Source organism: Bubalus bubalis, chromosome 1, assembly GCF_019923935.1.
Source record: "Bubalus bubalis isolate 160015118507 breed Murrah chromosome 1, NDDB_SH_1, whole genome shotgun sequence".
Classification (NCBI taxonomy): Eukaryota; Metazoa; Chordata; class Mammalia; order Artiodactyla; family Bovidae; genus Bubalus; species Bubalus bubalis.
In genome coordinates, this window is record NC_059157.1 from 144,685,730 (window position 1) to 144,709,488 (window position 23,759).

The 23,759-nt window shown below is 37.1% G+C and overlaps 1 protein-coding gene across 1 annotated transcript in view; it reads right to left on the reverse strand.

Annotated features, from left to right (window-relative positions):
• Positions 1-2,464: 2,464 nt before the first annotated feature.
• The window catches only part of LOC102402573 (acidic leucine-rich nuclear phosphoprotein 32-related protein), a 31,931-nt gene continuing 10,636 nt past the window's right edge, over positions 2,465-23,759 (reverse strand). Inside the window, exons 3-7 of the mRNA XM_025288629.3 lie at positions 20,889-20,982; positions 14,659-14,777; positions 11,919-12,061; positions 5,900-6,097; positions 2,465-2,622 (exon numbers count right to left, since the gene is read on the reverse strand). Of these exons, the coding sequence (XP_025144414.2) occupies positions 2,511-2,622; positions 5,900-6,097; positions 11,919-12,061; positions 14,659-14,777; positions 20,889-20,982 (666 nt within the window). The 3' untranslated portion in view covers positions 2,465-2,510. The remainder of the gene's footprint in view (positions 2,623-5,899; positions 6,098-11,918; positions 12,062-14,658; positions 14,778-20,888; positions 20,983-23,759) is intronic.

Consider the following 23,759-nt stretch of genomic DNA (forward strand, 5'->3'; position numbering starts at 1 on the left):
CTCATTTTCAAAGTTTCTGCCTATAAGTGACTTGCGTCAGACTCATTTACATTTCACTGGCCAAATCAATTTGCTTGACACATTTGACCTCAAAGAGTAGGGGCAAGTATACACCTCTTCTGGGGAGGGCAGTGAATACTGATAAAGAGTAAAGCAATCAACCACATGAGGGACTTCCCTGGCGGTCCACTGGTTAAGACTTCACCTTTCAATGCAGGGAGTGCAAGTTTAATCCCTGTTCAGGGAGTTGAGATCCCACAAGCCTAGCAGCCAAAACCAAAACATAAAACAGAAACACGTTATCAAAAAAAAAAAAAATCATAAAGAAAACCAACCATATGACCTTAAAATTTAGAGCAGAGGTCAGTAAATGATAACCTATCATATATTTTCTTAAACAAAAGTTTTATTGGGACACAGTCACACCCATTAATTTACATGTGGTCTATGGCTGCTTTTGCACTAAAAATGGCAGAGTTGAGTGGTTAGTACAGAGACCGTATAGCCAATAAAACCTACAGTATTTACTCTCTGGGCCTTTACTGAAAATATTTTCCCACACTGAGTTAGAGAGGCAGAAGGTTATATGTGTAAACACCTAAAATGAAATGTGTCCCAGTTTCTTATTTACTTCATGAGTAAAGTCCCTGTTTTTTTGAAAGCAGGCAAAATCTAATTTTTTTTTAAATCAAATAGAAGCAGTAATGAGAAAATATGCCATAAAACCAATATTTTTTTTAAAGTACTTTTTACAGAGAAAACAGATCTGATTAAAATGATGAGGGAAGAGTTTTGGAGGAAATACTATTCAAAATGAGTGTTCAAAGGAGAAAGGTGTTCTCAGGGGTGCTTTCAAGGGAAAAGTATTGCAGAAATCGAAAAGTTTAGGATACGTTCAAGGAATAGTGAATTCTTGATTATGATTAAATACTAGGATTTGTGATGCTAGAATTTGGGAAGATGAAGCTGTTCCTAGAAATACAAAAGTACCATCTTGAATTTTAAAATTAGAACCAAATTATTAGAAGAGACAGCAAAAGTGTTGAAAGGTATTCAGGGTTTGAATCTTGGGTTTGCCATGTGACCTACCTTTATCATCAATCTTAAGCAAATTACTTAACCCCTCTGAGCTTCAGATACTCCTGCCTATAAAATAATAACCACAACCTCACAGTTTTCTGAGGACTTAAAGATGAATGTACAGTATCTGTCCTATGTCTGATGCATAATAGATATTCAAAAGTTACAGCTATTTTTATTAATATTTTACTCTTTTTTAAACCACTGTAAATATACTTCTCTGATTTTTCTAGCCAGGCCCATTCCTAACTTAGATACAATTTCTAGGTTTTGTATCCCTTTTCATGCTGTGTTATCTGACTGGAAGAACCTGCTACTACCTGGGAAGGTCTACGATTCTTCAATATCCATCTCAGATGGCTTCCTGTAATTTAAAATGAAATCTCTTCCTTTCACTTACTCATATAATAGCTATTCATAACACAGTTCTTTGAATTTAAGGTCTTTGTGTGCAATCTTCAATCATTCATAAGATCCTTGAGGGAAGGGCCTGTGTCTTGGTCTTGTTAGAATCTTTGTTATATAATTTTACAAGCAGAAGTTAGATGGCAGAATGATTCAGAAAGCATGTTATTTATTTCATGCTAAGATCTCTAGATAATCAATAAACCATCTTAGGAAAACCTTGATTCTGCAACTCCATTGATCTTTATCAATAAAAAAAATACAGTCATAAGTTGTTCTGGGTGTTGACCTTTCTGTAAATTTTGAAAGCAATGAAAGTGAATTGTGTTCTTTCTTATTAGCACATAGGGAAGGCCGTCTCAAAATTGTATTTGTGAACTTCTCTAAAAAGAAGCTTTACCATTATTGTTTATTTTCTAAGTACTCCATGAATAGCATATGGCTTAGGACCTAAATTTCTGCTGTGTGAAAATCACTAATAAATGACAGAATATTTAAAATGAAGAATCCAGTGCATGTGGTTTAAAATTGTACAAGGTGCTTCTAATTGTCCCTTTTCCTTCTGATAGGTTGAGATATTTAAAGCAGTACATTCTAAGTAAGGAGCTTATAGTCTTAGGGGTGGACCAGATGAGTCCCTGGAGCATGGGAAAACCTTAGAGCCCTTATTTATGTTAAATTTTTATTGCCATCATTTAAAAATCTTTAATTCTATGTTTTTAAATGTTATATATTCATTTTAGTATTTTATGTATACAATTTCTAAAAATATTAAATTAATAAAATAAAATTATTAAAAATTATTTAAAATCTATGTGCTCAAAATTTATTTACTGATAAAGCATAGAATTTTAAAAACTGGAGAAAACTGGATAAAAGGAAAGCAATAGATATATAAATATATAATATGTGTGTGTGTATATATATATATATATATATAAAACAAGTCATAATACTTAGTCATACATTTCTTGTTTATTCATTTTTAAAAACAATGGTAGTGGCTTGTTTCTATACAGATTTCATTAGGATAAAATACATATTTTTGAAAAAATATTGGTTTCTGGTGGTGAAGTATCGTCTGGTAGCTTCAGGATCCCATCCAGCATTTTTAAGTTTGGCAAACAGGAGAACACTCTAAAGCAAAAGTTAAAAAAAAAAAAGTAACTGTACCGAACAAAAGAATTGTATTTCACTTACTCTATATATGAGTGGACTTTGCCTATTGTTAAAAGGAAGATGAGTGGCCATCACTTTATTCTGTTTTCCTTATCTTTGCAATGACATTAAGGTAAAATACAATTTGTGCTGATTGAGCTGATGACCCTGTCGTAGCTTGCCTCTCTGGAAGCTACTAGATCGTTCAGCAGATTCTAAGTATTGAGCAGAGGAGTGAAACTGCATACACTCTGTTTTCATAAGAGAACATCATTCCAGTTTTTACAATGTCCTATAAAAAAAAAAATCAATGAGTGGATTTACCTAACTAACCATGAGAAAAAGAATGAGATCATGAGATATGTGCACATTATAAAATTGGAAGCTGTTTTTTAAAGTAAATCAAGTCCGAGTTGTCTATTGATAGTTAAGGAAGAATTCTGGATGAGAGTTATAAGAGGGGGTGGGAAACAATTTTGTGCTGAGTTATTTTCTCTTGACAGAGGAGCTCACATTTCAAATTTAGACAGTCACTTCCAGCTTCAGGAGGTGGTCTTTCATGTCAACCCAGTTAAACAGTAGCCATATGCCTAGCAGCTTTATAAAGCAGCATTTTCTTTCCAGTGGACAGCTTTCCTGATTGGGGAGTTCTGGTGGCTCAGAACAGAGGAAATGGAAGGCAGTGGCACTGGCCCAGGATGAAAGATGCTGAACCTTTCAGGAGACATGCCATGCCTGCCAATGATGGTGCCAACCTCCTGGAATGCTCCCATTGGCTGCATGATTTTCTTAGCTCTAAATGCTTTCTGCACATTATCTCATCCTCAAAACAATCCTGTCAAGTTAGTTTTTACCCCCTATTTTAAGTAACTTATCCAAGATCATAAAGCCTGTAGATGATGGAGTAAAGATTAAAATCTGTCTTCTGGCTCCAGTTTTCAGACTTGGCAGGAACTCCTAGTCCCCCAGCCTTCTTTTTTTTAAAGTCAAACTATTGGTGAACTAAGATAATCCTGACTTCTGAAGAATGGTAAAAGAATTTGCCTGTGGTTGTCCCAAGAAGTGGGCTGCCCTCTACCTCCTGGGACTTACACCATTAGCTCTATCATTAAGTCCTTTCTCTTTTGAACTGTGCTGTCTTCTTATTGGAGGATCTGAAACAAAGGAGGAAGGGAAGACAGCCGCAATTCTAGGTGTCAGTGATCAAGAAAAGCTTATACTTAAATATTCTGATCGTGATATAAAGGGTCACTGAAAGTCTGGCCTAAATCCTCAACACAAAGGTACCCAGTGACAAAATGAATGCCGCTGTAATCCTCATGTGGATTTTTGGCTAGATAATTAAACCTAAATTTGGATGAACTTGAGACTTCAGCTTAGTGCTTCAGTAGGAGTGAGTACTTAAATCCTTCTCTCATGCTTTAAAATGACCACATCTTTCTGTTTAAAGCAACCCTGCACTACCTTGATCAATACAACCTGGCTTTTTGTAGACTGATTGTCAGTATGTATGCACCTTGGACTCAATCCAATCGAATTAATACTAAAAAAATAGAAGAACCTCATTATATCCTTCTTTTCCACATAATTCTATACCATCTCATGAATTTTGAATACAGCTTTATAGTGAAACCTCAGGGCATATCAGATTTCAGACAGTTAATCTAACACTATTGTTATAAGGCATTCTTTGAAGAGAGGCAAGTGACTGAGTTGGGACCAAAGTGTTTTCTAAAATCCCACATATTAATTAACCAAACTGAAATACAATACTAATAAATTATTTTTAAGACAGACATGTGCTATTTTATGAATGACATTGAAATGTCTAACTAAAACTCCTCTGACTGTAGGAAATAGGATTAGTTTTAAGCTTCAAAACATTATTTTGGTTAAATATTAGTTCAATATTCAAGCAACTGTGCTGCCAGATTTTGCTTATATAATATCAATTTGAGAATTTATTGTCACAGAATATGAAATTTTGCTTTCAGACTGCAGTCAAAGAGAAAACAATTGCAGTAATGAGATTTATGTAGTAACAACAGAGATTAGAATTTTTATTTTGACAATTTTCATTGCACATCATGGACTGAAGAGTCTGATGTTATACAGGCCTCTAGAATATAGTTGCTATTATGGGAAAATGCCAGTATGAGAAAGGAAAGTGGTGAGAAAACTATCTTTTGTGGAAATTGGATGTGGAGGAAGGACTATAATCACAGACCAGAATGGAGCCTAGAAATGATCTAACCCTTTGTGAGACAGATTCAGAGCGAGAGATGAGATGACTTGTGGTCATCTGGGGGCAAATATAAGTCTAGAACTCAGTTGCTTATTTCTACCCTTTTAATTTCCATAAGTATACTAATACTGTGGGCCTCCAAGGTGGCTCAGTGGTAAAGAATCTGCCTGCATTGCGGAAAATGCAGAAGACATGGTTTCAGTTCCTGGGTCAGGAAGATCCCCTGGAGGAGGGCATGGCAACCCACTTCAGTTTTTTTGCCTCAAGAATCCCATGGACAAAGGAGTCTGACAGGCTACAGTCCACAGGGTCTCAAAGACTCAGGCACAACTGAAGCAGCTGAGCACACACACATACTAATAATGGTGCTGGGAATTAGCTGCAGATAAATAGGTGGACGTGTTACTTGGTGCACACTCAAGGTTGTTTAGATTCCATTATTATCACCATTAAGAATGTTCCTAATATTGACAAAGAAATAAAAATGGTGTATTCTTGGAAGGTTTCCAGCTCTTTCAACCACTAGAGGAGATTGAATCAATTACTTTTTTGTATTCACTTAATTAATGGTGCCTTGTGGCCCAAAGATATGAAAACAAAACCAGAGAATAAACAGTTTATAAGATGGTCACTTGGGTCTTGATGAGAACCTACATTTAGAAATTTTATAAAAGACATCTGCTGAATGTCATGAGAGAAAATGCATAGGATTTGCAAGTCTAAAATTAAATATCTAAGTTTATGTATAGTCCCATTACAGGAGGAGCCTAAAATTTGCACAGCATCGTAAATTAACTGACAGAAGAGTATATTAAAAATTAAATACACATACACAAAATCAGTTCAAATCAGTTCAAATCTCACTTTAGGTGAGATTAGAAGCATGAATTGTTCAACACACAGTAGATAAGCTAAATATCTGCTGAGCAAATTTAAGCAAATGGGAACAGTGGTTAAAAGTATAATATTCAATGAAGTAGAAAAGATGACTTAAGGCATTTGGGACCTCACCGTTTTCGGTAGTTTTGGTGAAATTCACAAGGGTTCCTCTTGAGCATAAGGGATTCCAGTGGCGTGCACCGTAAGCTGGACAGCCCAGTCAGAGTCTCAATATGGTTGTCAGCCAAGGATAAATGCTGTATCTGAGGGATGTTTGGCAATTGCTTGAAAGATGTGAGATGGTTTTTGTTCATATTTAAAACTCTGCATCTGTATATAAAATATAAACATCTTGTCATTTGTCTCCTAAAGAGGATGGTAAACTACCAAATATTGCAAAGCACTAGCATGCCTCACCTAGACTGTGACCCCTCAAAGGTGTGACAGTGACGTTTTCTACAAATATGGTTGGGAAGAAAAAAGAAATATGTATATTAAAATATCAAGAGAAAATAAACAGGTCAGATAAGACTGAAAGCTTGTCTAAAGCAAGACTATGTTTTCTTTTCACTGTATTTGGTCCCTGGTGACTTCTTAGTAAGTCCTGGATGAAAGAGTAAAGGGCTGCTTGAAATCTCAGCAATATAAAAGTTCACTCAAAGCTTCTGAGAGTATTGCCCCTAAGTAGTGAGATTATAATTGTTTTCCTTTCTTTCTACTTTTCTGTACTTAAATTCGATACTGAGAAAATAGCATTTAAAATTTTTTTAAAAGCCCTTTATTTTTTTAATGCAAAAGAAAGCTAAAACTACCCTTGGGAACAGAAATATGTGTTAGGCATTGAGGTTGAATACATTTTCCTGACAGAATATAATGCTTCTTAATATTTTGCCTTAAAACCATAACTGTATAAAACCATGCCATTAAAGAAAATAATTCCAAATCTATCACTGACACCTCGCCTTACAGAAAAATTCTTTTATGCATAAGCTGGGATTTAATACTCCGAGGGAAACACAGGGTGTTTTTTTATAAACCTCATGGCCCACAAAGACACTTGGTAAATAATTATTGCTAACAGTAAACATGGTGCTAAACAGAAAGATGACAGTCACACAGCAGCATGACAAATACAAATTCAGTTTGAACCCCCCCAACCCCCGCACATTTCATTGTAATTTTTCACATCCATATTTTCATTTCCCTTGTTTCCTTCTGTTCTCCATAGGGATATTTTGCAGTCTTAACCATATCTTTGATAACTTCAGGTTTCCACTCAATCCTAGGTGTGTCCCATGTAAACAGTTGTATCTGACTCTTTGCCATTGCATGGACTGTAGCCTGTCAGGCTTCTTTGTCCATGGCATTTTCTAGGCAAGAATATTGGAGTAGATTGCCATTTCCTTTTCTATGGGATCTTCCCAACCCAGTAATCAAACCAGTGCCTATTGTGTCTCCTTTATTGCAGTTGGATTCTTTACCTGCTGAGCCACTGGAGAGCCCCACACATAATCATTAGATGCAATTTAGTCCTATTGCAATTTCTAATTGAAAACCTATCTCAAGCAGATTCTGTCTCTCTGCGTCTCTCTCTGTCCTCATCTGAAATCTGTTCTTTCCTTCTCTGCTAGTCATTTTCTCTCGTTTTCAGTGTATACCCTGCCAGTCTCTCAGCTTCTCAGTTCAGTTCAGTTCAATTGCTCAGTCATGTCTAACTCTTTGCAACCCTGTGGACTGCAGCACACCAGGCCTCCCTGTCCATCACCAACTCCTGGAGTTTACTCAGGCTCATGTCCATGGAGTCGGTCATGCCATCCAACCATCTCATCCTCTGTTGTCCCCTTCTCCTCCTGCCTTCAATCTTTCCCAGCATCAGGGTCTTTTCTTCCCATGAGTCAGTAGTTCTTCACATCAGGTGGCCAAAGTATTATAGTTTCAGCTTCAGCATCAGTCCTTCCAGTGAATACTCAGGACTGATTTCCTTTAGGATGGACTGGTTGGATCTCCTTACTGTCCAAGGGACTCTCAAGAGTCTTCTCCAACACCACAGTTCAAAAGCATCAATTCTTCAGTGCTCACCTTTCTTTATAGTCCAACTCTCACATCCATACATGACTACTGGAAAAACCATAGCTTTGACTAGACAGACTTCTGTTGGCAAAGTAATGTCTCCACTTTTTAATATGCTGTCTAGGATGGTCATAACTTATCTTCTAAGAAGCAAGCATCTTTTAATTTCATGGCTGCAGTCACCATCTGCAGTGATTTTGGAGACAAAAAAATAAAGTCTCACTGTTTCCATTGTTTCCCCATCTATTTGTCATGAATTGATGGGACCAGATGCCATGATCTTAGTTTTCTGAATGTTGAGTTTTAAGCCAACTTTTTCATTCTCCTCTTTCACTTTCATCAAGAGGTTCTTTGGTTCTTCTTTGCTTTCTGCCATAAGTGTGGTGTCATCTGTGTATCTGAGGTTATTGATATTTCTCCCAGCAATACTGATTCCAGCTTGTGCTTCATCCAGCCCAGAGTTTCTCATGATGTACTCTGCATATGAGTTAAATAAGCAGGGTGACAATATACAGCCTTTACATACTCCTTTCCCGATTTGGATCCAGTCTGTTGTTCCATGTCCAGTTCTAACTGTTGCTTCCTGACCTACATACAGATTTCTCAGGAGGCAGGTCAGGTGGTCTGGTATTCCCATTTCTTGAAGAATTTTCAGTTTGTTGTGATCGACACAGTCAAAGGCTTTGGCATAGTCAATAAAGCAGAAGTAGATGTTTTTCTGGAACTCTCTTGCTTTTTTGATAATCCAACGGATGTTAGCAATTTTATCTCTGGTTCTACTGCCTTTTCTAAATCCAGTTTGAATATCTGGAATTTCACGGTTCATATACTGTTAAAGCCTAACTTGGAGAATTTTGAGCATTACTTTACTAGAATGTGAGATGAGTGCAATTATACAGTAGTTTGAACATTCTTTGGCATTGCCTTTCTTTGGGATTGGAATGAAAACTGACCTTTTCCAGTCCTGTGGCCACTGCTGAGTTTTCCAGATTTGCTGGCATATTGAGTGCAGCACTTTCACAGCATCATCTTTTAGGATTTGAAATAGGTGATGGAATTCCATCACCTCCATTCACTTTGTACGTAGTAATGCCTCCTAAGGCCCACTTGACTTCACATTCCAGGATGTCTGGCTCTAGGTCAGTGATCACATCATCGTAATTATCTGGGTCATGAAGATATTTTTTGTATTAGTTCTTCTGTGTATTCTTGCCATGTCTTCTTAATATCTTCTTCTCTTAGGTCCATACCATTTCTGTCATTTATTGTATCCATCTTTGCATGAAATGTTCCCTTGGTATCTCTAATTTTCTTGAAGAGATCTCTAGTCTTTCCCATTCTATTGTTTTCCTCTATTTCTTTGCATTGATCATTGAGGAAGGCTTTCTTATCTCTTCTTGCTATTCTTTGGAACTCTGCATTCATATAGGTATATCTTCCTTTTCTCCTTTGCCTTTCACTTCTCTTATTTTCACAGCTATTTGTAAGGCCTTTTCAGACAACCATTTTGCCTTTTTGCATTTCTTTTTCTTGGGGATGGTCTTGATCCCTGCCTCCTGTACAGTGTCATGAACCTCCACCCATAGTTCTTCAGGCACTCTATCAGATCTAATCCCTTGAATCTATTTGTCACTTCCACTATAATCGTAAGGGATTTGATTTCAGTCATATCTGAATGGTCTAGTGGTTTTCCCTACTTTCTTCAATTTAAGTCTGAATTTGGCAATAAGGAGTTTATGGTCTGAGCCATAGTCAGCTCCCAGTCTTGTTTTTGCTGACAGTATAGAGCTTCTCCATCTTTGGGTTCAAAGAATATAATCAATCTGATTTCAGTATTGAGCATCTGGTGATGTCCATGTGTAGAATCTTCTCTTGTGTTGTTGGAAGAGGGTGTTTGATATGACCAGTGCATTCTCTTGGCAAAACTCTACCTGCCTTTGCTCTGCTTCATTCTGTACTCCAAGGCCAGATCAGCCTCTTATATTCACCATATCACAGATCCTCAGTCAATCAGATAATGTTAGGGGACATGACTGACAAACCAAGTGTGATTTTTCTCCTGGGGCAGAAGACAAGGAGGCTATGAATATTACATGCATCAATTTTCTACTCTCTTGATACATTGATTTGACAGTTGTAGAGTCTGAATTGCAATTATATAATTTTATATTATACATTGTATTTCTGAAGAAAGAAAGGCCAAAAGAATACATCTAAAGAATACTAAAACTGGGTCAAGTCTTTTCTTTAATGATAAAAGTTTCCCTTTTTCTCTCTACTTTTTTATATAAGATAGGAAAAATTTGGAGGTTTACTGATTTGGATCAAGTCAAATTCACATACCCCAAACTAAGGGTCTTCTAGTGTAGCATTTCTAAAGTATGCTGCTGCTGCTGCTGCTAAGTCGCTTCAGTCATGTCTGACTCTGTGTGACCCCATAGACGGCCTCCTACCAGGCTCCTCTGTCTCTGGGATTCTCCAGGCAAGAACACTGGAGTGGGTTGCCATTTCCTTCTCCAATGCATGAAAGTGAAAAGTGAAAGTGAAGTTGCTTCAGTCATGTCCGACTCTTAGCGACCTCATGGACTGCAGCCTACCAGGCTCCTCTGTCCATGGGATTTTCCAGGCAAGAGTACTGGAGTGGGGTGCCATTGCCTTCTCTGTCTAAAGTATGCTATGTGACTATTAATATTTGTTCTTGTACACTTATTTAAATAAGTATTACAAAATATAACCAATACATACTTATTTTATCCCTAGAAGAGAGGCTAGGGGGGGAAATTGAACAAATTAACATCAAGTAACTGATGCTGGGAAAGATTGAGGGCAAGAGGAGAGTGGCGTGACAGAGGATGAGATGGCTGGATGGCATCACTGTCTCAGTGGACAGGAGTTTGAGCAAACTCAGGGAGTTAGTGAAAGACAGAAAAACCTGGCATGTTGTATTTCGTGTGGTCACAGAGTTGGACATGACTTAGTGACTGAACAACAACAAACTGAATAAATTAAAATGGCAGTGATATTAAGATTCCTCTGAAAACTTTTATTTTGGTATTTTTAAATTTGTCATTTGAAAAGGACATAAGTAAAATCAAATGTTACACAAGTCTGTCTAAAGTTGGGAAGGGACTTTGAAAATGACTGAAGATCTTCAGGGATCATTGCATATTCTGCCACTTCCTCTGTCTGCTGGGCCGTTTCGCTCCCCTGGTCACTGTGATGAGCTTTTTTCATTGCCCTGCCTCAGCCCTGGCTCAGAGATGTAACTTAACCCGCTCGAGGATTTACCTTTCCTTCTTGTGGCTGCTTGATATTTCCTAATTCTTTTCTGGGAACTTCTATCTGCCCCTTTGATGGCTACCACAGCTTGCTCTAGCTACACATCTGCTTAGTGAAGCAAAGAGCAACTCCCCACAGAGTTCTCAAGCAATCCTGAGCAAGGAGGCAGATTATCTTTAATATTATCGTCAGTGTCCTTGGGACATCAAAGAGTCCACATAAATTAAAAATTCTTTTATTTCTGTCACTGTTCTGATTGACAACTCCTACCCCTCTATTAGAATGTAAAGAATTTTATCTTAAATCAAATAAGAGATTAAATTGAAAATAAATAAAATGTTCTCAGTTAAAAAAAAAAAATTTCTTTTTTAAAACAAGTGAACCTGAAGTCAAGACTCTTGTCAACTACCTATAGAGTCTTTCCCTGTAAATGGTCAATAAACATGACTAAAAATCACTATCTTACGATGATGATGTGTATATAATGTGATTGTATTTCCAGTTCACTACACAAGGAACATAGCAAGCTTTTCTGCCAATATGTCCTATGATTATTAATTATTCCCCTAAGAACTGATAATAACAATATTAATTTGAAAAGGAATAGATTTTTCCTGCTAAAGTGTGACAGTTTGATTTATAAATTTCCCTTTTTGCCTTGCTCAGACATCGCTTAGCACTCTCACTTTCAAGGCCTGACCACATGAAGGGAGCCACAATAGGTAAAGACATTGATCACATGTACCCATATAATAAAGACTTGACTTTAACTTAGAAACTGGACATGCTAAGGAGAAGGTACCTTGGCAATCTTAAGGCACTTAAATCCACCAGTGAATTGTCCACTAACCAGAGGGTTTCAACTCGAATTAGTCTTCTAAGAATCCTGTTAAAATTTTCAACTTGATAAGGGTCCCCCAAATCCTGAAATGAAAGGTTCAAATTCTGAAGGCAAAAACAAATAAAAAGAAAAAGCAAGTGCTTTGTCAACTTTTAAAAATAGTTTTTAATTTTAACTGTTATATATTTAAGTCAGCAGTTTTTACTGTTTTGTTTTTTGGTCTTCTAAAATATTCACACATCCAAATACTCACAATTATTGCAGAGATTTTCAAGATAGGAAAGGAGGATGAAGATATTGACTGGATTGTTTAGAATTAAACACCAGGTGGGAGGTGGCAGGTAGAGATGGAAAGATCCTTAGATTTTGAAATTTTTCTGGTATGAAAAGTAGAGGGGGTAAAGCACTGTTTGGGTTTATATGATTAGTTATCTTTGAAAGTGAAAGTCGCTCAGTTGTGTCTGACTCTGTGACCCCCATGGACTATACAGTCCATGAAATCTCCAGGCCAGAATACTGCAGTGGGTAGCCATTCCTTTCTCCAGGGGATCTTCCCAACCCAGGGATCGCACCCAGGTCTTTAGCCTCCTTGGAAATTCTCAGAAATTTCATTTATAAAAATTTCAGAGTTAGATGCCATCATTCAAAAGATGGAAAATGTGATTTTATTTTAAAATAACCAGGGGTATATACATATATGTAGTGTGACATCAGAGAAAGCAATGGCACCCCACTCCAGTACTCTTGCCTGGAAAATCCCATGGATGGAGGAGCCTGGTAGGCTGCAGTCCATGAGGTCACTAAGAGTTGGACATGACTGAAGCGACTTCACTTTCACTTTTCACTTTCATGCATTGGAGAAGGAAATGGCAACCCACTCCAGTGTTCTTGCCTGGAGAATCCCAAGGACAGCAGAGTCTGGTGGGCTGCTGTCTATGGGGTTGCACAGTGTTGGACACGACTGAAGCGACTTAGCAGCAGCAGCTGCAGTGTGACATATTTCTGAGATAGTAGATATTTTATTGTTACTTTTAACATCAGTCAACTTTGATGTCAAAGAGATTAAAACCACTCTCAGTGGTAGCATTGCTCTTGTAAACTCTATTTCTAAAAGTCAAGTTTACTTTTTTGGTTTCCAAAATTTTGCCATAAATTTCTGGGACTAGAAATTATTGCATAAGATGACATTCCTTTTTTTAAATTGAAGCAAAATAATTTACCATTTTTAAAGAAATACAGATATCTCTATCTAAAAAAGGTCTTGATATATTCAGATATTAAACATTATGAAATTTGATACTTTAAGTTCTATTTTCCCAAAGTATTAAAGGTCTTCATTCTAAACAAAACTAAAGAAATATTGAGATTATATCTATCATTCCCACATTAAACATCACCTTCTCAAATAGGCTGCTTTTCCCAATAAGTTTTTCTGTAATAGATTAGGCTTCATTTAGCCATTTGCTTGCAGTACAATTATCTAAAGGCCAATAAAACTTTCTATGAGAAATTTTTAGCAAGGTACCATTGGCCTTTGCAATATATCCACAGTTTAAATGACAGCTATAAAGAACAAATGCTTGTATACACTGGAATGATTACTTTTAAAAGAATCCTGGGAGTGGAGGTTAAAGTTTTAGGTGTGTTGTTTAAATTTTTCAAATAAATAAGTAGGTGCACTATATAAATTTTAAAGAGTGGAATGTATCCATTATAGGTGACTAATTAAAATTAATTTTAGAGAGAAAAGAAAACACTGTACTGGGAAACAATATTCTACTTTCCTAGCTTCCCTTAATAAGTTGTGTGACCTCAGGCAAATAGTTTCTTTTTCTAAACTTTCTTTTCCTTTTTGAAAGGAAAGTGTTTGGACAAGATCCAATCTGAAGCTCCTTCCCAACCCCTAATTCTTGAATTCTATGACATACAAGATTCATCTGTGAAACAGAAGAGGCATTGGGAGATCCCAATAAGTCTCATTTCTGGAAGATTTCCTAAAATCCTCACATGCAATTTGATCACTTTGAAAAACCTCAAAAATATTGGCATCTTACTCTGTTATAAAGAAGTTCATTATTCTTTTATTGCTACCAATGCTTATTTTTCACAGTTAAGTCTTCAGTCCTCTGCTTAACCATGACTTGAAAGCTTGAGTGATGGCGACCCCACAGGTGGGTAATGGTTGAGAGCTAACTATGGGAACTGTTTCAGTGCTAGCGGCTCAGCCAGCTGAGTCATTTTCAGCACCAAGAAACCACATCTCAAATCCTTCACTGCTGAAAGTTTGATTTGTTCCAGGATAGCTCTGTTCAGACCCCAGTGGCTGCCCTAGATCATCAAAACTTTTAGCTTTTATCACATCATTCAGAGTCCAGACTACATCATAAACTCATTGATAAGGATTATCATTCAACACTTGACTTTTTTATTATCAAAAATCCAATTTCATTCTCCGTTCTTCTAAACTTTTTCCAAAGTTCAGCAATATCAATATAAAATGATTAGAAAATAAGTAGCATGTCTTGATGAAGATAAAGGGTGGGGAAAAAAGATGGAGCACCAGTCACAACTATTTTCAGAGAAATTTCTAGAGATGTGCTTAAATGTGTTTTGATGTTTATTCTGGCAATTGATGTTTCTAAAAAATGCCATAATTTAGTCAACGAAGGAAATATACTTTTTTTTTTTTTTAAGCTCTCACCGTGCAGTCCTCCCAGTTTTCCTGCAGCCACGTTTCCAATTTGTTTTTCTCAAGGACTCTTTTCTGTGAAGGCAAAGTACACTCCTCCTCTCTGAAGAGCAGCTCTTCGGCAGAGGGTCCTGAGCAGAAATCACAAGGTGAGATCTTGGAAGTAGGTTCCAGAAGACATGACCAACACCCTCACTGGATGCTTGACTGGTTGTTTTAAACTTCCACTTGATATTAGGACTGAGGGAGACAGGATTGAACTCTTATGCCCCAATAGTGTGAGCATTAACAAAATGTGATGTATGTGACTAAATACACTTCTGCCTGCCTAATCAGGCTGGGGGAGAGATGGGGACAGAAGAGGAGCCAGGACTTGACCACTATGAACACTTTCTAATTGTTTAAAATTATTTTCCCTGAAATTTGCTGAATAACTCGCATGTCTTCCAAACAAAATACAGTGAAACCTCCAATGTGAAAACACTAAATCAGATGCCCAGGTATGACAATAATAGATTAATCAAGAAATGATTATTAAATATTTAAATCCCCCAGTTCCTGCTTTTCTCTTCCTGCTGCCAGAAGCCTTGAGGCCATCTCTGATGAGCTTACTTCCTGGGCCTTCCCATCACCAGATGAGTTATAAAAGAGAAAGGAAATAGCAAATAAATCAGCAATTTTATTTCTTTTTCATCTGTTTTACTTTATTTCAGTTTACAGTAAAGTGAATACAGTTATCAGAAAAAAATAGGGCTGTAGATTATTTTAATTTAAATTGTTTACAAGTCTGCTACCTATGGTCTAGTTTTCTGTAGAGGATCAAAAGTCAGCTTTAACTTAAATTCTCACATATAGATTTCTTTTTAAATGCAATTTAGCACAGTACTATGACAAATATTGTGAGGTTCAGAGATAATTTGATGACTTTCTAGAGTAATTAAAAGGGAGGAATGACCTCTATTAACTGTAGGGAAAAGTCAACATGTAGAGTTAACTTTTAATCTTACATCAATTACTTCTAGCTCAAGCAAGTGAGAAAAATCACCAGTATAGTGGCTTTAATCTTCATATAATTTTCTCTTTAGGGATCATGAAGTCACTCTTGACTTTCTTTCTCTTTTGTCTCTTACCTCAATAAACCACCTAATCTTACCAGTTTTCCCCTTGAGAATCTGTCCCTTCCCTTTCAATGTCCAGACACTCAACATCTTCCTACCTGAACTGTAGCTACTTTCTCTTAGATCTCCTGCTTTGTAATCTTCTCTTCTTCACCATAAATGACACAAATTGCTACCCAGCTCTCCTAAAAACAGCGTTTACCATGGGACTGATATTTTCAAAACCTTTCAGAAGTTTCTTATTGCTTACCAAATAAAGATGGAAAAGCCTAGTTCATCAGGCAATGTTTCTACAATCTTATCCCGGTCCCCATTTCCAAACTCATTTCCTGCTATTTTCCAGCCTTATTGTCCTCTAAATCAAGTTTGCACATAACTTCCAGGGTTGGGGAAAGGGTATTTTGTTTTCAGTCTGGAGTTAAGTAGCAGGTAATTGTCTGACTCCAGATGATTAATTTTACTTTTCTGAGCTGTTCAGTTTTCCACGTCTGCAAAAATATGGGGAAGTCTAGCATCAAGGGCCCATCAAGGGCTGAATTCGGTGAGAAATTATGTTTGAAGTTCACAATACTTTATAAAGATTTTATAAATTTCTAATTTATAAAATTATTTCTAATACTTTTAGACCAACATAGGTTTTCTTATTGTCATAGACCCTGACACTCTTATCATGCTGCCACAGGCAAACTTCACTCTTTCCTGATGCCAATCAAGCCCCTGAAAGCCACCCTAAACTTTGTTGTTTAGTCACTGAGTCGTGTCTGACTCTTTTGAGACCCCATGGACTGTAGCCCACTAGGCTCCTCTGTCCATGGGATTTCCCAGGCAAGAATACTGAAGTGGGTTGTCATTTCCTTCTCCAGGGGATCTTCTCCACCCAGGGATCAATCCCACATCTCCTGCATTGGCAGGCAGATTCTTTACTGCCGAGCCACCAAGTTTGATTTTGATTCGCTTCCAACTCTAACATCTTGTATTCTAAGAGTCAGACCTGGCACCATTTGTACCCACTTCTCCTCACTCCATTTTTTCTGGAATGCATGATTTCAAAGGTGAAAAGAACACAGAAACGATATTGAAGGTATCAAGAACAAACTTTGCTTTTTGTGGCAAGTCTGTCTCGACTCTGAGGGGTGATAATGAGTCCATTTATGAAGGATTTATGGAAGGCAATAAGAGCAAGAGGCCAGTACTTCATTATTTTGACAAAAACATCAGTTCTTTCATCAGACACAGGTGGAAGCCAAGAATCTAACCTGCACTTTCAGGCGTTTCTCTTATAACAAGCTGTAATGTTGCCACTCAGGAAATTACATAACCTGAAGGTGGAAGTATCCCAACTACTTTACAAATTAAATATCTTTGTACTAGGAAATCACCTTCTTCATTGATTAGGATGATTGGAATTAAAAGTTATAGAACTGGAAAAACTGGACCAGTCAACTCATTGACTGGGGAGACCTCAGGTTTTATTGTCTTTATTTACAACCTCTCCCCCACACCAAATTTGGTAGCTTTCTTTGTGCAATAGCTATACCAGAGTTATTAAACTCTGCCCTGTATTTTTTGTTTGATATCTATTGATCTTCTGCTCTTTCAATTATTTCTTTTTAAAGCAGCTTGCAAAGATTTCTTTGAAGTTAGAAGCCAAAGGTCACTTCCACTGTGAGGAGATGTATTAAATTGGATTCTTTTTATTAAAAAAAAAAACCTCAGACCTGCTTGGTAATTGAAGATATATCTCAGCAGCTGAGAACTGAAATCTGGAATATCTGACAGCCCAGGGATGTTGGCTTTCACCTGCCATCTCTGAGCTTGTTCTTTGTCCCTTCATTGGATTTCTAACTCCTAACAGCAGTGACTGAATTAACTTGCTGGGGGGATTTTCGAACAGGAAGAATCTATTCTTTAAAATAATTCTGCCAACAATGTGCTCTTTGGCTTCGTTTAATTGGGAGGAGGTAAGTCAGTCTCTATCTGGCAATCAAAGCCCTGGGAAATTGCTATTTATCACACACCAGATAACCTTTCTTTTCTTGGGAACTTTTCTTGAATGTACAACTGGGGCAACTAAGATCAACTGCAGTAATTTTGATGGGTGTTTCAGGATCTAATCTATAAAGAGGGGCATTCTTAGAATGCTTTTGAAATGTACTTGTTCTCCATCTCACACAAAAAACACTTAAACAAAATTTAGGGCAATGAATAATGGACATCTGTTTTCTTCATGGCTTGAGTTGATGGGATTTTTCACTGGTTCCTATCTCCTAGGTCATGTTCCCTTTCTTTTACGAGCAGTCACTTGCGAGAGATTGGGTGTTGTTAATGGCCTAATGGAAGCAAAATGTGCCTTATCTCTGGAGAGCAATGATATCCTTTGCATGAATGACCACTGGGATCTTCATGAGGGCTGATTTTGCTGAGTGATGACCTCAGCACATGACTTGGCTGCTTAGATCAGAGAAGGAGGGAGACCGCTGGACTCTTTATACATGCTCCTTTTCAGTTTACCCCTAGATTTTTATTCTCCTGTCATCTCCTCCAATTTCTTCAGTTCTGCAGTTCTCTCTAAATCTCAACTCTCCACCTGTCACTCCAAATACAATTTATTTTGCCTCATGGTGGCTGCCAATTTATCAACGACCTCCCCCCACATACACCTGCATGAATGCCAATACTCTTACATTCCGTTTCCAGTGTTTCACTTCCTATTCAAATGTCTTCATTTCCTGCCTCTCTCCAAGCCTCCTCAACCAGTTTTTCCCATAACAGGGATTTCAGATCACCTGCAACAGAATCGCCTATAATAATTTTAATAAATGCAGATTCCAGGGCCCCACTGCATACTAACTACATCAGATGCTTCAGGCATAGGGCCTGGGAATCCATGTTTTCTCACACTTCCAGGTACCTTGTGCACACACTGAAGTTTAAGAGCCTACTAAACTCTGCCTTCTTTAGAACCTGATGTAACCCTTTCTCTTTCTTTTGTTGATGAACTCTATACCTGTGACATACATGGCCTCATGGCCTCTGATCTCCTTCCTTCCTAATTCCCCATAATTTATTTTTTATTGTTTATTTATTTTTTCATTAAAATTTCTTTATAGTAGGTCTTTATTGGTTATTTACTTTAAATATAGAAGTGCGTACATGTCACTAATTTCCCATAATTTGTTGCTCTTAGAAAAATATTCTAAGGTCTCCAACTGCTACTGCTGCTAAGTCACTTCAGTCGTGTCCGACTCTGTGTGACCCCATAGACGTCAGCCCACAAGGCTCCCCCAACCCTGGGATTCTCCAGGCAAGAGCACTGGAGTGGGTTGCCATTTCCTTCTCCAATGCAGGAAAGTGAAAAGTGAGAGTGAAGTCGCTCAGTCGTGTCTGACTCTTAGCAACCCCATGGACTGCAGCCCACCAGGCTCCTCCATCCATGGGATTTTCCAGGCAAGAGTACTGGAGTGGGTTGCCATTGCCTTCTCCTAAGGTCTCCAAAGGAAAGTATAATTTACCTCTAATAGTACTATCTAATAACATTTTATTATTATAAAATATATTAATATAATATATAATCTAAATTATTACATAAAATAATGTTTTACTATATAAGCCAGTGAATGCTTAGTTGCAAATAGATATGGTAGAATTAAACCATAAGAGCATATTTAACTCACAGTTTTATAAAAAGATGCTATTTTAATCACCTTTGTCATTTGAGTTTGAGTGAAAGAAGAAAAGCATTAGTGGGTCAAGTAATGCAATTGAGAGGTGGAAATGGGCAGATGAATATACCTATAGCAGCTTTTCTTATATCAGTATTACAATTGTATGATAGACATTGTATCTGCAAGTCTACAAATACAGATGTAAATCAGCCAAGATACTTGATATTTTATAAAGACCAAATACTCACTGCAGCAGGAATTATGTCTAATATTATTCCATGCACTTATGAAGGATGCAAAAAGATAACAGTCTCTGTTCCTACAGAACTTATAATCTATTGTAGCTACTTCGGGAAATCAAACATTATGTATATCGAGGGCTTCAGATTAAAAATCCTTCATACTGTCACACCAGCACACTTATAAAATCTGACAGTATGAAAGAGGAATAATAAAGCATTGGTCATTTTACCAAGTTTAAAATGTTTAGTGAAAATGCATAATGAGGCTACTGGTTTATTTAGATTCTCTTTTAATGCTTTTTTAATCAATGGAGGATTAACCAGCTTAAAATCATCCACTGAAGTAACAGTGTTATTCATGACCATAAAATTCCAACAAAGATCATTGGTTAAATAAATTTAATAATATCCTTATGATGGAAAGATATGCAACTTCTAAACAATTTGTTTAGAGTAATGTTTATAACATGGAGGAAAGAAAGGCTCACAATATCAGATGAAAAAACTCAAAAAATACAGATGTCCACATTATTTTGTAAGGAAATATATACATGCTTTTCAAAAAAAAAGACTAAATGGAAATAAAAGTCACAGTGACTATTTCTGGATAATTGAATTACAGGTTCTTCTGTTTCTGTTTTCTAATATTTAATATAGAACATTATTATTTATATGATCAGCCATAAGATTATGCTTTTAGGGCTTCTTTGGTGGTCAGTGGTTGAAGTCTGCCTTGCAATGCAGGGGACATGGATTTGATCCCTGGTCTAGGAAGATCCCACATGCCACTGACCAGTTGAGCCCATGCACCACGACAGCTGAGCCCGCATTCTAAAGCCTGAGAGCAGCAACCACTGAGCCCACACACTGAAGCTACTGAAGCCCTTGCACCCTAGAGCCCATGCAGAAGCCCAGTGAGAAGCACATGCACTGCAATGAAGAGTAGTCCCCCCTCACAGCAAGTAGAGAAAGCCCACACACAGGAACAAAGACCCACCACAGCCCAAAAGTAAAACAAATAAATGAATAAATCTTAAAAGAAAAAGAGTATGCTTTGAAAGGTGGTTTCACTATATTAACAACTATATGGTCTTGATAAAGGAAATTTTTCTACCTCTAGGTCATACAGGTTTTTATCCCCAAGTAATGTCTTGTTATCTTCAAAAAACATCTACTAAGAGCATGCACAAAAAGATCACACACTTCTGTTCCTTTACCTTCTCTTACTCGTGGGCAACGCAGTTGACTTCCTTGGATGTCATTTTGTTCTACTTTGTGCCAAGTGAGGTACTTAAAAGAATCTGATGGAAGCTTTAAAGTAAGAGAGAAATATCATCTGGCGATAAATAGTTCACTTACTTTATGTGTACAAGTAATGTGAACCCATCCAAACACTAAGCTAAATTGAACTCTAGATACCTAATGACGTGCTTATTGATATTATGTGAGTCCAATCTAAACTATTTATTTTTATTCAATTTTGCATCTTCCAACACCTGCAACTGATTTATGTTTGCTGACAAATGATAGCACAAATAAATATATGCACCCATTCATGAATCCACTTTACATCACCTCTAATAATCTGTCCTCTGCTATTTATTGAATAGCTCATGAGGAATCTCATTCTATTTTAGAATAGTTGTAATTGTTAAAGGTTCTTCATTATATGGACCTGAAGTAATCCCTCTGAGTTAGTCCAGTTACAAAAGTTCTGCCTTTTGAGGCTACCCAGAAGAATCCCTTCGCATGTGACTACTATTTTAAGTGTCTAATAATGGTTGTCATCCTCTTTGTCATTTAGTTATTACTTATAGATCATGGTTTACAAATTATTGACTATTCAGGAGAAGCGTGGTTCTCCTTGGGAAGAGTTCCATTTTATTGACATTATTCCTAAAATGTGTGGCCAATATTGAATGAAATATTTCTGGTCTCTGCTCATCTTTCTTGTTCTGGACAATGTATTGTTGGCCAGAATATGTGTCAAGATCACATCTGGGGCAATTTTATGCTGTTTATTACTACCGAAGCTGTAGCCAATCAAAATTCCTAGTATCTTACATGACTTATGATAGTTTCAAGGTTAGCACAAACAAAAAGGCATATTACTCAGCAAAGAATATGTTAAAAACATACACCATAGAGTCATTCTTCTGTTAGCCGTGTTATACCTGTACAGACAAACCAAGGGTATTTGATTTGAAGAAGCGCCAGTACAGTATTTGGAACAACTACATTCATCTCACAGAACAGTATTTTGTACAATTTTTCTTTGCTTGAGGCTGTGTGACTAACATAAAGAACACTTTCATCATTAAATAAGCTTATGAGGCACTGGATTAAACCAAGCTAAGCATTTATCTTTACTACAGGACTGCTCTGAACCTTTAGTATCTTAAGATATATTGTGAGTCTGTACTACAAAGTATTTTCCTAGAGTTTTAAACCATAGAGCCTTTCATTCTTAGCATAGCACATGGAACTAGCCCATCCTATAAAGCAAAATTTTGGGCAAACTGCCTCAAAATAAATTGGGAAGAGGTGGGTTTTTAATAATCATTTAACTTTGATCTTTTACCTTTATTACTTACTTACTGAATGACCTTAGTTGGTCCATGAATATTTAAACATATTCATTTTATTTATTTATTACTTATTTTTAATAATTTTTATTGGAGTATAGTTGATTTGCAATGTGTTAGTTTCAGGTGTATAGCAAAGTGAATCAGTTATACATATATCCACTCTTTTTTAGATTCATTTCTGATATAGGCCATTACAGAGTATTGAGTACAGTTCCTTGTGCTATACTGTTATTATTGTTGTTGAGTAGCTCAGTCATGTCCAACTCTTGTGACCCCATAGACTGTAGCCCGCCAGGCTCCTCTGTCCACGGGATTTCCCAGGCAAAAATACTGGAGTGAGTTGCCATTTCTTTTTCCAGGGGATCTTCCCAACTCGGGGATCAAACCTGGGTCTCCTGCATTGCAGGTAGATTCTTTACTGTCTGAGCCACCAGAGAAACCCCATTTTCTATAGTAATGTGTATACATCAGTCCCAATCTCCAAGTTTATCCCCCCACTTTCCTGCACTGGTGACTGTAAGTTTGTTTTCTACATCTGACATGGTTTTATTTTGGAACTGTATGACTGTATTACCTGTTAAAGACATTTAAAAGATTTACAGCCATCCGTGATTGGTTGCACAGCTATGTAATCCATCATAATGGCAGACTGTGCAAGCTGCACAGGGAGGGAAATGGGGTGGCCACTGAATGAAGAACCAAGTGGCATCAGTGTTTTGGAAGTCTCTGGGAGGTTGAACAAATGTGCTAGAAGATAACTGAGAGGAATGTCTGAGACTATTTTTCTTTCAAATAATAAAACACACTCTCCTTTTTAATAGCCATTCAAAAATGTACAACAGTTGAAATTGTATTTGAACACTCTTTCTAGGGCTTCTGAGTAACCTTCCTAGATTTAATCATTATCATTACCATTTGGGTCCAGGGTATCTCTAGCCCAGGATATGGAGAGCTGTACCATGAAGCATCTCCCCTACCTTCTGCTGCTGAATATCAGTGAGAGTTGATAGATGGCGATATTGGTGCTCGGATTTAAGAAAATTCTTCAAGGTCATATAGGTAGGTAGTTATTGAACCGGAACAGAAACCTAGCTCTGGCTGGCTAAAAAATGGTAGCTGTTTTCTCTCTGAAGCTATTAAAGAACAATAACAGGGGCTCCTGGGTGTTGCAGTGTTGTGAGTGGTGAATGCACCCCTACCTTCTTCCCTGTTTCTCCTCCCCTTCCTTCTCTCTGAAGCAGATGTTTTTTCCCCCCTCTCTAAGTGATGTATTTTCTTTCACTGTGGCACTCATTTTCCAGGGAAGTTAGGTCGATGAAAATTGTTGAGTAAAATGGCCAGACCTGGTTAATTCCAAGCCTCACATTCTTTTCATTGCAACATGAATATTGTGGAAGAAAAGACTTGGGATCTGATTATTTTTGTTACAGGGAAATTCAGTCCATTTACTTTCATTATGATAACTAATATGTTTGGTCTGATTTCTACCATCTTATTTTA